At 48.2% G+C, this 13,543-nt stretch overlaps 4 protein-coding genes across 4 annotated transcripts; all 4 read right to left on the bottom strand.

Annotated features, from left to right (window-relative positions):
- Positions 1–256: 256 nt before the first annotated feature.
- P175DRAFT_0517227 (uncharacterized protein) lies at positions 257–4,758 on the bottom strand (the record flags this gene model as incomplete). The annotated part of the gene is made up of 11 exons (XM_040898967.1): positions 4,709–4,758; positions 4,271–4,650; positions 4,115–4,213; positions 3,974–4,047; positions 3,823–3,922; positions 3,341–3,762; positions 3,165–3,288; positions 2,588–3,091; positions 2,201–2,301; positions 2,027–2,081; positions 257–1,921 (listed from the first exon to the last, which is right to left on the bottom strand). The coding sequence occupies exons 2-11, from the start codon at positions 4,544–4,546 to the stop codon at positions 257–259; spliced, it is 3,420 nt and encodes a 1,139-aa protein (XP_040751644.1). The 5' UTR covers positions 4,547–4,650; positions 4,709–4,758.
- A 328-nt stretch (positions 4,759–5,086) lies between these two features.
- P175DRAFT_0481417 (putative di-, tri-valent inorganic cation transporter) lies at positions 5,087–6,656 on the bottom strand (the record flags this gene model as incomplete). Its single annotated transcript, XM_040895454.1, has 8 exons — positions 5,087–5,386; positions 5,437–5,516; positions 5,572–5,836; positions 5,900–5,970; positions 6,155–6,302; positions 6,371–6,415; positions 6,461–6,510; positions 6,575–6,656. The coding sequence occupies 8 exons, from the start codon at positions 6,654–6,656 to the stop codon at positions 5,087–5,089; spliced, it is 1,041 nt and encodes a 346-aa protein (XP_040751645.1).
- Positions 6,657–7,926: 1,270 nt separating this feature from the next.
- Positions 7,927–10,186, bottom strand: P175DRAFT_0524508 (AFG1 family ATPase). The gene is made up of 4 exons (XM_040899372.1): positions 9,523–10,186; positions 9,008–9,458; positions 8,429–8,945; positions 7,927–8,312 (listed from the first exon to the last, which is right to left on the bottom strand). The coding sequence occupies exons 1-4, from the start codon at positions 9,914–9,916 to the stop codon at positions 7,962–7,964; spliced, it is 1,713 nt and encodes a 570-aa protein (XP_040751646.1). The 5' UTR covers positions 9,917–10,186; the 3' UTR covers positions 7,927–7,961.
- A 665-nt stretch (positions 10,187–10,851) lies between these two features.
- Positions 10,852–13,046, bottom strand: P175DRAFT_0510182 (phosphatidylinositol-3-phosphate-binding protein BEM1; the record flags this gene model as incomplete). Its single annotated transcript, XM_040898493.1, has 5 exons — positions 10,852–10,944; positions 10,966–11,715; positions 11,826–12,599; positions 12,848–12,949; positions 13,044–13,046. The coding sequence occupies 5 exons, from the start codon at positions 13,044–13,046 to the stop codon at positions 10,852–10,854; spliced, it is 1,722 nt and encodes a 573-aa protein (XP_040751647.1).
- Positions 13,047–13,543: the final 497 nt, after the last annotated feature.

Here is a 13,543-nt window from a genome sequence, read left to right on the forward strand (position 1 = left end):
TATATACTGGGCACTATGGTAGAAGGTACTTCCTTTATTGGGAGGATATACATAAACTGGTACCTGAGCATAATGTGGTGGCAGATGGAACAACAATCATGGAGTATAAAAGGGTGCCAAAGAGGTCATGGAAAGTATTTTCTATTTCCGACACACGAGGGCTTGCTATAATACCTCTAATCTGCAACTGTATATTTAATAATATCTTAGATATTTTTGCACACAGAAACTTGTTGAATGAAATTCAATACATGTCTTAAACGTCGAGAATGGAGAGAGAAAGCCCGCCAGTATCCTCCGATTCTGGATCAAATGTGATGTAATTTTTCCAAAATCTCAGGCCCTCAATGCCTTCCTCTCTGCACAGAACGCCTTTATCTTCAGCCATCTCCAGTTCCTCGGCTGCGACACCAACGCTCCACTTGAAACGTTGCGCAGCCTCCTGCGCCGTCACTGGACGTCCAAATAATTGCCAATCCCAGGGGACCGGTTCGGAAGGGGGAGTTCGACGAAGCTCGGTCATCCAGTCTAGTAGGTGTTGAATAGTCTTTTCATCACTCCAGTCATATCTCTGAACCACAAGAAGACCGCTCTTGAATCGGCGAAGGCGTACAGGTAATTTTAATTTTTCCCACAGCTCAGCAGCTCTCTGGAAGTCAGAGGGGCTCACGAGCTCTACCCCATTTCGAGATCTGTTAAATACCGCCCACAGGTCTATCAAACTCATAATTCCACCCTCTTTGTGTAAAACCCCCTTTCGGTCGTCAGTAAGATACTCCGCTAGATTTCGAGACAGCTCCGAGAGGTAAAGATTCGCAGCTCCAGACCCGAGCATATCTTTAGTGGTGACCATTCCAAGAGCCGCTGCCGACTCAGAAAGTACTGCGTTGGCTTCTGAGTTGGCCTCTCCGCTGGACATTCCGGATTCTCTTGCAAGTGTCTCGGCGAGCGCGACAATTTGCTTTGCTGAGGCCATAAGCGCTTCGAGGTCCTCGAATGCATTTCCAATAACGAATTCGTTATTTCGACGTGCTTCAAGCCCTCGCCGCTCTAGACCGGCAATACCAACCCCAGGTGATCGGGTCTGGGCAGGTGCAATGACACCAGAAGGTGCAGCCAGCGTTAAGCCAGGTGACGAGGTCATCTGGGACTGCGAGGGTTGTTGTGGTACAGGTGGCGCATCGTAGAGCAGCCATTTCCTTTGGATCAGCGCGCCCTTGAGCCTCTCTAGGAAAGGTTTCTCTCCGCCTCCTCTAAAGGAAAGTTTTATACTCTCGCTGACTTGAGTGTTGCGAATATTTCCTTCCTCAAAAATCGGCGCCGGAGATTCCGATCTACTCTGATCGATGGAGGGGCTCAGCTCGCTCGCAGCCGATAAGGAAGCGCCGCATATCTCACAATCGAGAAGGTAAGGGTGGTTCACAAAGGTGCATCGAGGACATGGTATCGATGTGCCAACTTTCTGGCTTGAACTGTTTTTATGCCCATTACCCTGAGTTTGTGACTCCTGTCCCAGCTGGCTGCCTCCCAAATTTGTCGAAGAACCTTTACGGCTAGCTGCAGCGGCGATAGCAGCCTTAAGGATGGTTGTGAATGGGGGCTTTATACCACATGCGAGACACGGTGGGATTGGAGTCGAATGAGTAGCCGTAGAGGGGTCAAAGTTGGAAGGCACTGGGTTGGAGAAGGAGCATATAGGACAAATCCAAGTTGCATTCAATGGCTTTGGGAGCGGCGGGGTATATTGCGGTGTTGACGCCTGAGGGAGAGGGGACTGTGAACTAGCTTTGGAAGGTAGTGACGGGGATGGGCTTGCGCCAGCGCTTTTCGATCTATCTTGGTTCTTCGGGGGTTTGGGGTATATGGTGATCTTCGCGGAGGACTTCAAGAAACCTGCCTGGTTCAAGTAAGCATGGGAATCCTGTGGTATATTAAACTACCATACTTGATACTCCGCTCTATCAATCTCTTTTAGGTCAATCCCAACCGAGTACTTCCGTGGTTCGTCCACGGCGACGTAACAGACTCGGTGTGACGTCAGGTAAGCATGGCCGTTTTGATAGTTGGCGACCTTATATTTGCTATCCGATATAGTTAACCCGAGGATCAGCGCAATAATCTCAAAGTAGAATACAGATGGAACCAGGACAGGAAGGATAGTTCTGAATTGAGCGAAACAGCAACAACGGACGATACTGACCCCTCATACAACCCCACCGCATCCTGGACAAAGAGCAAAGTCTCATCGGGCAACAGAGAGGGACGGAGTGCGGTGGTTAAATCCAGAGCCTTGAAAAACATCTAGGAGAGGCTCTATCGGCATTTCCACGCCATTTGCAAGAGAACGAAGGCAGTAGGAATCTTGGGAGCGAAAAGCAGGCGTTGAGGACGGTGACCTTGATTTGGCTGACGTAATGCATGTTGGAGGAACACGCCGCGGCCTTCCAGAATAGGAATAGTTTTACCTTCGTTGCAACAGCTCACATTCGGAATCTGATTTCAACCTAATAATAACTCTATCTAGCACGGATATGGGTTTGAGATTACAACGTCGTTATTGAAGTCATGCATTCTCCTTTCCGAGCACTATATTTGATACCAACTCGGCAGCGGCCAGGGTTTCTTCGTCCTTGAAGTGCTTTCCAGCTAGCTGCAGCCCGATGGGAGCTCCTGCGTATCTCTCGGGGGCATAGTTCTTCCACTCACGTTCATCAACTGCACTTCGAGGTTGATATTCTGGCACTGCATCCAATGCTGGATCTACAGTTAATCCACTCGGGAAGACTGCAGCAGGCTGATCAAGGATGTTCCAAATCGCGGTGTAATTCCAGTAGTGGGGTTCACCCAATACCGGTGCAACACCAACATACGAGGGGCATAAAACAAAGTCAACTCCGCGGGACTTCATAAGGGCGTGGTATTCAGATCGATATACTTCGCGCTGCAAGTTAAGCTCCCAATTCTCGCGTACAGTCAAAGGAGTTTTGGGACCATATTGAAGGGCCCATTCGGTGAGAGGTAAAATCGGTTCCCCAGCCTGTGCAAGGATGGCTCGTTGACTGGCGGCTGCATCAGGGAAATAGAGAGAAGACTGTATTTTGTGAGTACAATATGCACTGATACCTCTAGTTATATATTGCATATATTAGTCAGATTGCACTTACAACTATCTCCCAACCGTGAGCATGTTTGTATGGCTCCCAGTCAACAACTTTGATCCCAGCTGTTTGAAGTTTCTCCTGTGCGTGCTTTAGAGCTCGGGTCACGGGAGGGTGCGGGCGGACACACCTATTCTTATCAGCCACATTGACTGGGGTGGGAAACAGATTTGCAAACATACCCATCATCCCACATAATTCCGATTGTCATCTCCTTAGTTGGCTTCACTCTTCTCCAAGGGACTGGTGCCAGTGATATATCTATGTCCCAAGGCTCCTGGTCAATAACCGCACGCTGGAATAAGTTAAGATCTTCAATTGATTGACTCGCAAGTGGGCCAATAGCACCTAGAATAGACTCATTTCCAAGCGAGGGGGCCTTTATCCCAATACAAGGGTTTCGTCGTGCTGTTGGAAGGAAACCATAAGCACCACAGAATGCCGCTGGGGCTCGGATCGAGCCGCCAATATCTGTTCCGATTCCTAGAGGTGCACATTTGAATGCCATAGACGCCCCCTCCCCACCAGAAGAGCCTCCGGGGCTCAGCTTTCGGTTGTAGGGGTTTAAAGTAGTCCCAGTAAGGTTGTTGCTGCAGCAGAGATGCTGTTATCGTTAGTCTTCTTTCTAGACCGTCGCTCGTCTAAAGGTTAAGATGGACGGTACCATGAGAGATTGTGGCTGATTGGTTCGGACATGGAAGACTGCACCAGCTTTCCCGAGATATTGGAGAAGAATGGCATCGTCTGCTGCAATATCGTCAACCCTAAGAACCAATCAGTGAATACCTCGTATCTTACGGACTAGAAGGACATACCAAGCAGCGTAACCTCCATGCAATGTTAGCCCTTTGATTCCAATGTGTTCCTTGACACTAATCGGGACTCCGTGCTATAGGAGTTTAGTTTCACCGACGATTGTGTTAGTAAGATTATTGGGAATCTCTTAGTTATCGTACCAGAGGACCTATCAATTTCCCAGTCTCTTTATAGTGCCTGTCTAGCTCCTTAGCTCTCGCAATGGCTTTTTCAGCCATGAATTCTGTGGCGAAGTTAAGCTGGCACCTGTTAGTAGCAGAGAAAAATAGCCTGATCAGTTGCTGTCCCCAACATACCAACTGATGGCCTATAACAGCCCTTTTCAGGAAGGCTACCACCACCTCCTCGGCACTGAGTTTTCCCTCTCCCATATCCTTGACAAGAGATGTGGCGGACGTTTCCGTAATATTAAGTTCTCTTTCAGTGAGGAGTCCACTCTTGTGCGGAAAGTCCTCTACATGAAGCTCGTCTGCCGAGGGAAGTTTGTCGGTAGGTATGAGCCATTGCTTTGGGATAGACTGTTGGAGAATATCCTGAGCTTTGCGAGCTTGAACTTGCCAGTAGGCGGACATGGTGTGGGATCCGATAGGATAGGCCTTTGACGTTTTTACAGGAAGAGAGTGTCAGGGTCCCAAATCCTTCATCGTTGATGACAGGACGGCTGTATTTATACCCCCTGTGGTGCCATATTTAGCATGGTAGGGAAAGAACTTGGAACAGCAACCACAACTTACAAGGCTCGTCACTTCAGATAGAGCGTAGACCAATAAAAAAATTAACGCAGTACCCCATGTTTGCATCACAGACGTAGATTTTACTCCATTCGGAGTAGAATGCAGGCAGTCAGCGTTAGAAGAGTACTAGTCACTAGGATACTCTTATTCATCAGGAAAATTTCCGCGGGCATCATGACTCCTCGGCAAAGGTTAAGATAATAGATGTTAGATGCAGGGCAGAAGCTCAAGTCATATATATATATATATATATATATATATTGAGGATGGATGGAGGCATCAAGAGGAGACAAAGAGTATGTATATTTTTATATCACATGACGGGCACGCCTAACAGCAGTTTCCACCATCCTATCCAACATCATGTCAATTTCAATTTCATCCGCAACAGGTGAGCTCTTTACATACCATTCTACATCCAAGCTGACATATCTCGGGGTAATTGTCTTTCATTTCAAGCTCCTTCATTTCCCCCTGAATAGGCCCGACGCTGACGATTTCCGGTTGAATTGTGATGGAGTGAATTCCGTATGCGTGAAAGCACTCTTGAATAACCTTGGCAAGCCTTGAAAAGCAAGATGCCGAGTGATCTAGGATAGCAACATGCACTGATGCGAGAACCTTGTTCTGGTTAAGACGCCAAATATGCAATTCGTGGACGGCCAAAACACCAGGAACCTAGACAGTCTTAATATTGGGGGCAGATGCTATGAATCTGTATTGCGTACCTTTTCAAGGTCATGTTTTACATCAGTGATATTAACTCCTTTTGGGGCACTTTCCAGCAAGATGAGGCCGGATTGTTGAACTAAGGTGATCAGTTTATGCACGGCAATGGTGCTAGACCAAAGAAATAGAAGTACCTAGCGGAAGAGAGGAGAGCAGAATCATCACCGCAATACCTAGACTGGTTGCGGGATCTGCATAGTATCTTCCCTCATACCGAGTCAACCAGATGACCAGTGCGGCGATCATCACTCCAAGGTTGTTGGCCGCATCGCCAAGGACGTGAAGCAAGACTCCCATCATACCCATGTCGTGGCCACCATGGAAGGATTTTGTTTCTGAGGTGAGATGCCTGTGATCAGGATGCTGCGATGCAGATGTTAGCCGCTGACCCTTAAAACTCTGGGGATATGCTCCAACCTCTTGACAAATTTCGGACCCATTGTGCTGCTCAATATCTGGAACAATTTCCCTTGGAGGCTCTGATTCTACGACCGGCTCGTGGCTATGATCATGATGATGATCATGATGATGCTCTGCCGACGGCTTAGTAACTCTCCTAGTTCTAAGGCTTCGCAAAGGAGAATACCGTGAAGAAATGAAAGACAGATGATGTTAAGGCCCAGGCCAATGGACCCGATTATGAACATGAGTTTTGGGTTCTCGACACCTGGGCCATATATGAGTATCCAAAAGCTCAAGCAGAAATTATGAACTGACGATGCAGTGTGATGAAGCGCTCAATAGACTGTAACATGATGCTAATACCCAGCGCGAAGAGCAGGCTCCCATTAAAGAACGCCCCCAACACTTGGGCTCGCTGCCAACCGAAAGAGAGGGCTTGAGGAGAATCATTGCGTGTGGATAACTAAGAACCGCGTCCGCATGTCAGCGTCTATTCATATGACGGGTTTAATTAATAGGAAAACGACTAACCCTGTGCGCGACAAAAGCGACAATAAACCCGACGAGGTCGTTAAGCTGAACATGTCAGTATATCACCGCAGCGATCTGAAACATACCTACATAATGGAAGGCATCGGCCACCAAGGCAAGGGAATGAGTATAAAAACCAACTATCTTGCAGTTCAGCAAATATGATCAGGGGCAGGGGGCGCGGGCCGAGAGTAGAATGTTTACTTGAAATTTCCACCAGAAAGAAGGCCGAAGCGATGGTAATTGCTGCTATCAAGCGCTGGGAGCGCGATATACGGAGCTGCATTGCTCTGCCCTATCTGGAACGACAACCAACAACGCAGGCACTTTCTCGCCTGCCTTGGGAGTTGTTTTTTTTTAATTCCAGATGGGAGGCTGAGTCTTGACGGATGATTTGTTTTCTCCTTAATCTCTTCGTTGATGCAAGGGGAAATTACTTTGTCGGTGTACAACTTGGCCGGAATGCGGGATAATGAACAAAACTTCAAGGCCATGCCATGCACAAGGGCATTCTCCAGGATAACTGACGAGAGCATAAATACAGTCTAGAAGAATCTCTTCTGCTGCTATGCGTGGAAACCTGCTACTATTTCCTACCATTACCCGTTTCGTATCACATGCGGTGCTACTAACCTACTAGTAGTACCTGCCCATTGCTCGATGACGGAGAGAATCCCAAGCAACCCATTATCATACATGTCGAGACTTCTATACTAAAGCGGCACCTTCGTCCACAGCCGAGAAGCTTGCCAAATCAATTGATCGCTAAATCCCTTGCTTTCCTTTCCAATCTTGGACCCGGGGGGGCGCTCTCCAGCAGCCCTCCCTGTTCCGCTACGCAATTCTTTCTTTCTTTCCAGGCAAATTTGACATATCATCCCATCCACCAAGGTTAATATGTGTTCGAATCAGGCCAACAGCTCCATTTACACCAGAAATAGCTTCCAGGTAGCCGGAGAATAGCTACATGCTTGTTAGATTTAGCTGAAAATGCACATCACGTCACATCACATCACATCACTGCTTCTAGGCACAACAAACATATCACGAACCCTCCTCCGGTCGAGATCTACCTGCCTGCTTGTGATCCTACCTCGGAGCCATCCATTTCAATAGATCTCGTAAATAAGCGGTGATATCCCACGGTGTGTGTTTGGAGTAATGGGCGTGAGGGAGGGATAGATATATACTCTATCCGCCGTGTCTTTCTTCCCGAAGATGGACCAATTATTATCAGAAGCTATGAATATATCTTGGTTTCATTTCTCATTGTTGTTCTTTGGGTAGATCTACTACGTAGTATAGTATTTAGTTTATACTTGGATTGGAAGATTGATTGATTGTAACTATGATAAAAATTGTATAGTTAACTAGTTATTGTATAACTAGTATATTTAAGAAGTGATTTCGAAACTACACGGTCCGTGCGTGGCTCAAGTAGAAATGAAAATGAACCCAGTAAGTAAGTCTATATACATAATAATGTACTCCGTAGTCCGTACGCAACAATGCTATGGTATATATATATATATAGACCCAAGAAACAAAGAAAAAAGAAAAAAAAAAAAAAAAAGAAAAGAAAAGCTGACGGTTACATATTGTCCTCACTCCACCGGCTCCGTGCCTTCATCCAAGCATCATGCTCACTTTTCCCGTTCTCGGGATTCATTCCTACGCCCAGCCCGCGCTCAACCCACTGCTTGCTCCCCATTTCGGAGAGCCGGGACAGCGCCCGCGCAAAGGCAAAGCGTTCCTCGTCGCCGCTGAAGAGGGAGCTTGTCTTGAGGGCTTTCATCGAGAGACCGAGGTCATCCATCATCATGCGCATGGAGTCGGAGATATCCGTTTGATGATTGCCTTTGTCATCCGCGGAGGGTTTGACTTCCGATTCGGGGATGAAGAGGTTTGGGAGGGGGACAGCAGTGGTGAGGACTAGTTTTGCCTGGTTGGTTTTCAAGTATTCCATTAGCATTGTAGTTTTTTTTTTTTTTTTTTTTTTTTTTTGGTTAGGGATAGGGAAAGAGAGAGAGAGAGAGAGAGAGAGAGAGAGAAGCGTACTCGGCTTTCGTAAACGGCATCGATGAAAGTGATGAATCGTCTGGCGAGATCGCGCTGCGTCAGGTCCATGCCTGGGACATCGGTAATGATAAAAGCATCGTAGTTGCGGACTAGTTCGAGATAGTCGGCTGCGCCGGTGGCGGAACCGATCAGCTGCTGGAAGCTGAATTTCGCGGCCTTCCCGCTTGCACAGGGGACTTGGATCTTACGGCCCCAGACTTCCTGGGTGGCTGGGTGGGGAGGATCATTGATCGGGTCGCCGAGGAAGTCGAACCATTTCTGGGCGTGTTGTTCTGCCTCTGGGCCGAGCGGGTGGTGGTAGACTCCCGATGGGGGGCGGGGGATTTTACGGTAGTCGGTGGGCGAGTTGAGGTTGATCACGTCAAGCTGGGCCTTCAGGAGATTGATGCATGGGATGAAGGACTCGCGTTGGATGCCGTTTTTGTATAGATCGTCGGGATGCCGGTTCGAGGTGGTGATTAGGACCACGCCGTGCGACATGAGCAATTCAAGAAGTCTAGTAGTATACAGTTAGGCAAGACATTCGGTTGGTAAGTTAGGGAACGAAAGCAAACATACCTCCGCAGAATCATTGCGTCCGCAACATCCGTACACTGAAACTCGTCAAAACAAAACACACTTGACTTCTCCGCAATATCCGCTGCAACCAACGGCAACGCATCAAAGTCATTTCCGTACCGCATCTTCACCACATGCATCCGCTTATGTACATCCTGCATGAAGTTGTGGAAATGGATCCGAGACTTGGACGTGATATTCGGCGGCAGCGTCTCATAAAACAGATCCATCAGCATTGTCTTCCCGCAACCAACATCGCCATACATATACAAGCCCCTCGGGAGATTCTCGGGAATAGTGAACTCCGACTTTGCTGGGGCTTTAGAGAACAACGACCCGAAGAAAGACTTTTTCGGGGTGCGCTCCAGAGACTCGACGCTGGGATGGACGACCGGAGGAGCATGATACAACTTCAAACGCACATACAGATCTTGTAGCTGCTCAATGATTTCTGCACATGGTACGTATTAGCTCTTGGGTCGGAAATTCCGGAACTGAGAAGCAAGCAAACTCACGCCTTTGATAAGGATCATCCCTCAGCCGACCCTGCTGCACCCTCACCTCATACTCCGACAAAGGACCCCACACTTCTTCTCCCGGCGTGCTATCACTCTCCTCGGGCTTAATTTGCACGGCAGAGCTAGTCGCCGCAAACCGCCTCACGGCCGGAGTGACCCGTACACCGCATCGGACATTCGACCGATCTTGTCTGCGCAGATATCCATATCCTCCAAGATTGGGACTCGGTCTCGACCGGCAGCGGTGGAAACTCCTCCTGTATTCCGTAATATAAGCAGGACGTGCAGTTCGAAGAGCGACAGGTCGCACGAGGGCCGTTCTCCTGGTCCTCGGCACAATTCCGAAATGGCCCGCACAAAGCCTGCCGGACGAGGAGCCTCGCATTGGCATCTAGATTGATTGCAGATGCGGGGGAGGTTATTCTCGAGAACGAATATGTCCTAATCCGGGTCGATTTTATCAGGTAGTTATCCAGGTACGAATGAGCGTCGTCGTCAACGGCGATTGTACGTCGGCCGGCCGCTCGTATTGTTGGTGTCGGCGGAGGGAACGCGGGGGAAAATCGCGAATGAGCAAAACGATTTCAGAGAGTGCTCTCGGCCCAGAGCAGGTAGACGGAAGTAACAGGTGGATATGTAAAAAAAAAAAAAAAAAAAAAAAGAAGGAATGTTAGATATGTACTGAATGAGCAACAACCGATGTCCAACCCCAAAATCCGTCCGGTTTCTGGCCCTTGGATTTTGGCCCAGCGCGGGTGAAGGCGAAAAAGGACCGTTATTTTTCCCGAGACACGGTCATGTGACTCGGGATCCGGCAATGGGGGCGAAACCCCAGATTCCCTTCTGGTTCTTGTACGCCGTCTCTCAGGAACCAGCAGGTCTTGAGTACTATTATGATTTAAAGAGTCCAGTGGTCGGTGAGGAATACGGAACATGAGATGTATATGCAGGTCAAGAGTTATGTACAGGTGACGGATCGACTGTGCATCAAACTATGTGAAAGGGTATGAAGAAACAAGATAAGGGAAAAGAAAAAGAAAAGACAAATATACATAATTGCATCAACATTTCAGACATCTCATTCTTGATATCCCATCAACCTCGTGAATCAACAAATACACCCATGGGACTCGGAGCCAAAGAAATCCAGAACACCGTGACACCATGGACACCTAAACAAAAGAAAAATTGGCGGAAGCCGCGGAGATCAAACTCACAAAGGAAACCAAGGAGCGAGAGAGGTTAAAAAGAAACATAAAACTAATGGGCAAAAACAAAATCTATCGTAAAAAAAAAAAAAACAAAAAAAAAAAACCAAAAAAACTTCTATGCAAGGCCGACATGAAGGGTGAGTTTGGGGTTTCGTTGAATCGCCGTATCGAGGTCATGGTCACTGCTAAGGTCGAAGTAGTTGCCAGACTGCTCGTCCCTGTATTGCACCGCGATTTCGTCGTTGATCTTTAGGCGATCTAGGAGCTTTTCCTTGAGTTGCTGGAGATTGATATCGCTAGAAACGCGAATGGCGATCAGATCGTCCTGGAAGTAGACCTTGACTTTCATCGCACCAGTGCTGGAGGTGGCCGAGACTTGCGTAATCGAGCTAGCCTGGCGGTTCATTGGGGGAGGGTTTCCATTGGGGAGAGATACGGACGGCTGCGACCGCTGATGCGACGGGCCATTCATTTGCGGTTGCGATGACTGGCGCGATGCGCTAGGCGAGATTTCATGACCGGATGAGTGCTGAGAACCCCCCGAGAATCGAGCGTCTTCTCCAAAGGCGCTAGGGTCAATTTCAAAGTCGCCGGGACGAGGGGCAAATAGTTGACGGACGAGACTGCAGCGGGAGATGTGAGGGGGCATGGATATCAGCTTTTTGATGTATTCATCCAAGTTCTGTCGTCGGCCGTTGGAAATGGCATCGGTAACGTGGGTCACTGGACCGGGCATAAATGGCAAGGTTCGGGGCCGGCCTCGATTGCCTGCCTCATCTTCAAATTGGGTCAACAGAGCGATCTGAAAATCGTAAAAGTCGTGATAGTATCGTGATAGCTCCCAGCAGCGACCGTCTTCCATCTTCGCTTCAATAATGTACCAGTATTTATCGTTGTCGAAACAGTAACGTGGGATCGAGGCGACAACAGGAGCGACGAGGGGTTGATGGTAGCTTTGGTGTGGTTGGGGTGAGACCTGCTGAGAAAGGGATCCTTTGCTAACATTACGATTGTGGTAGGCCTGTCAACCGGACAAGAAACATTAGAGCGCTGTCACCATACATCACAAATTCAGAGGGGAAGGCTCACATAAGGCTGGCCATTCTGGCTGATTTGGTCCGTGCTCTGTCGGCTCATCGACATCTTGTCCATACCCGACGTAACGGACTGCATCGAGGCGGTGGAATCAATCTTACCCAGCGTAATACTGCTGTTCTTATATTCTGCCGTCATCTTTTTCCATTCCTCCACCTTGGGAATACCAGCACGCTTCACAGCCTCGAGTGGATCAGTCACAGCTTGTCCGGTTTGCAAGTCGCGCAGTTCGATAAATGCGACGGGGATAAGGCCGGGTCCGCCGAGGCGACGGATGGGTTTGGCGACAAACCATTCCGGATTCGATTGGGCGATGACGATAATCGCCTCCCCTGCTTTGGCATCGAGCTCGTCCGGTCGTTCAGCCTGGAAGTCGTATTGCACCACGCCATAGACCATGGCCGCTCCACCCGCGGCCTTTCCCAGCGTGGACATTCTAGGGAATGCGGGGTGTGATTGATAAGATTTAGAACCGTTTGAGCCAAATTCAGAGCCTGAGGAAGTAGCCCTGTCGGCAAAGCCAGAGTCGTGGGACTGGTTCTTTTTAAGAAGGTCGATCGAGCCGCTGCTGTCTCTTTGGTTCTTGCCGATGACTTCAAAGAAGGATACAGGAACCAACCCCCTGGCACTAGGGATAAGGGGATTACACGCCTCGTACCAATCCAAATCGTCCTCCCTGCTGATGACGTGAAAAAAGTCCCCCTTGCTGAATGCCAATTCCTGCGTGTTCCCTGGTTCCGGTTGGTAGTCGTAGAGGGCTTTGATGACCTGCGCGCGCGGGAACAGGGATGTAGTTAATAACTGTGTGCCAAGAGCAACGATCGGACTAACGCTTAAGGAGAGGAAGAGAAGGAAAAAAGCGACGGAAGCGAAAGGAACGGAATGGATTAGGGAGGCCAACAGAGGGAAATACGAACACGAAGACAGGAGAGAAAAAAAAAAAAAAAAAAAAAAAAAAGACGTAAAAGGAAGAAAATAGGAAATAGGAAAGGGGGGAAGAAAAAAAACACACACACCTTCTTTGGAGGTAGAATCGCAATGGCGGATTTGGGGGTAATCGAGAGATGGTGGTGGTGGGGTTTGGGATCTTTCTCCCCTTTGAGAGAGCGTCGAATAGCCTAAAGCGATGGAAGTTAGTGGGCTCAGAATAAGAATAGTAATGTGAGACTAATAATCTCGATCAAATGAAACGAGAATAAAAATAACCAAGACCATGCCACCCAGTTGGGAATAATAATAAAAATTCTTGTCGTTATCATAAGAGCAATAGAAACAAGCACCAGTAAAACAACCACGCAGAGCAATGGATGGGAAATTTTTGGGCCAATTTCCTTTCGTTTCGGAACAAGCGACAATCGAGATTAACGAGGGCGGGACGAGGGAAAAAAAAAAGTGACACGAAACGAGGGGTATAGAATATAGAATGTTTGAGAACTGAATGTGATTCAGTGCACACAGACACATCCACATACCTTCATGATATCTCGAATTGCAATTGGGCCAGTGGAATCGCTGCAGGAAATGATCGGAGAGATTTGACCACGATCGTTGTCGAGAATAGGATCAAGTTAGGGAAACGGGAATCGACAGATCACCATCCAATATAACCCAACTGATAGATAAAGAACAAAGACAAGAGACAAGAGAGTGACTATAGTGGTAACCTAGAGGAAGGTTACGAACAAAGAGAGTAAGTATTGCTTGAAAGAATT

This window comes from Aspergillus ochraceoroseus (assembly GCF_002846915.1).
Source record: "Aspergillus ochraceoroseus IBT 24754 chromosome Unknown P175scaffold_5, whole genome shotgun sequence".
Lineage (NCBI taxonomy): Eukaryota > Fungi > Ascomycota > Eurotiomycetes > Eurotiales > Aspergillaceae > Aspergillus > Aspergillus ochraceoroseus.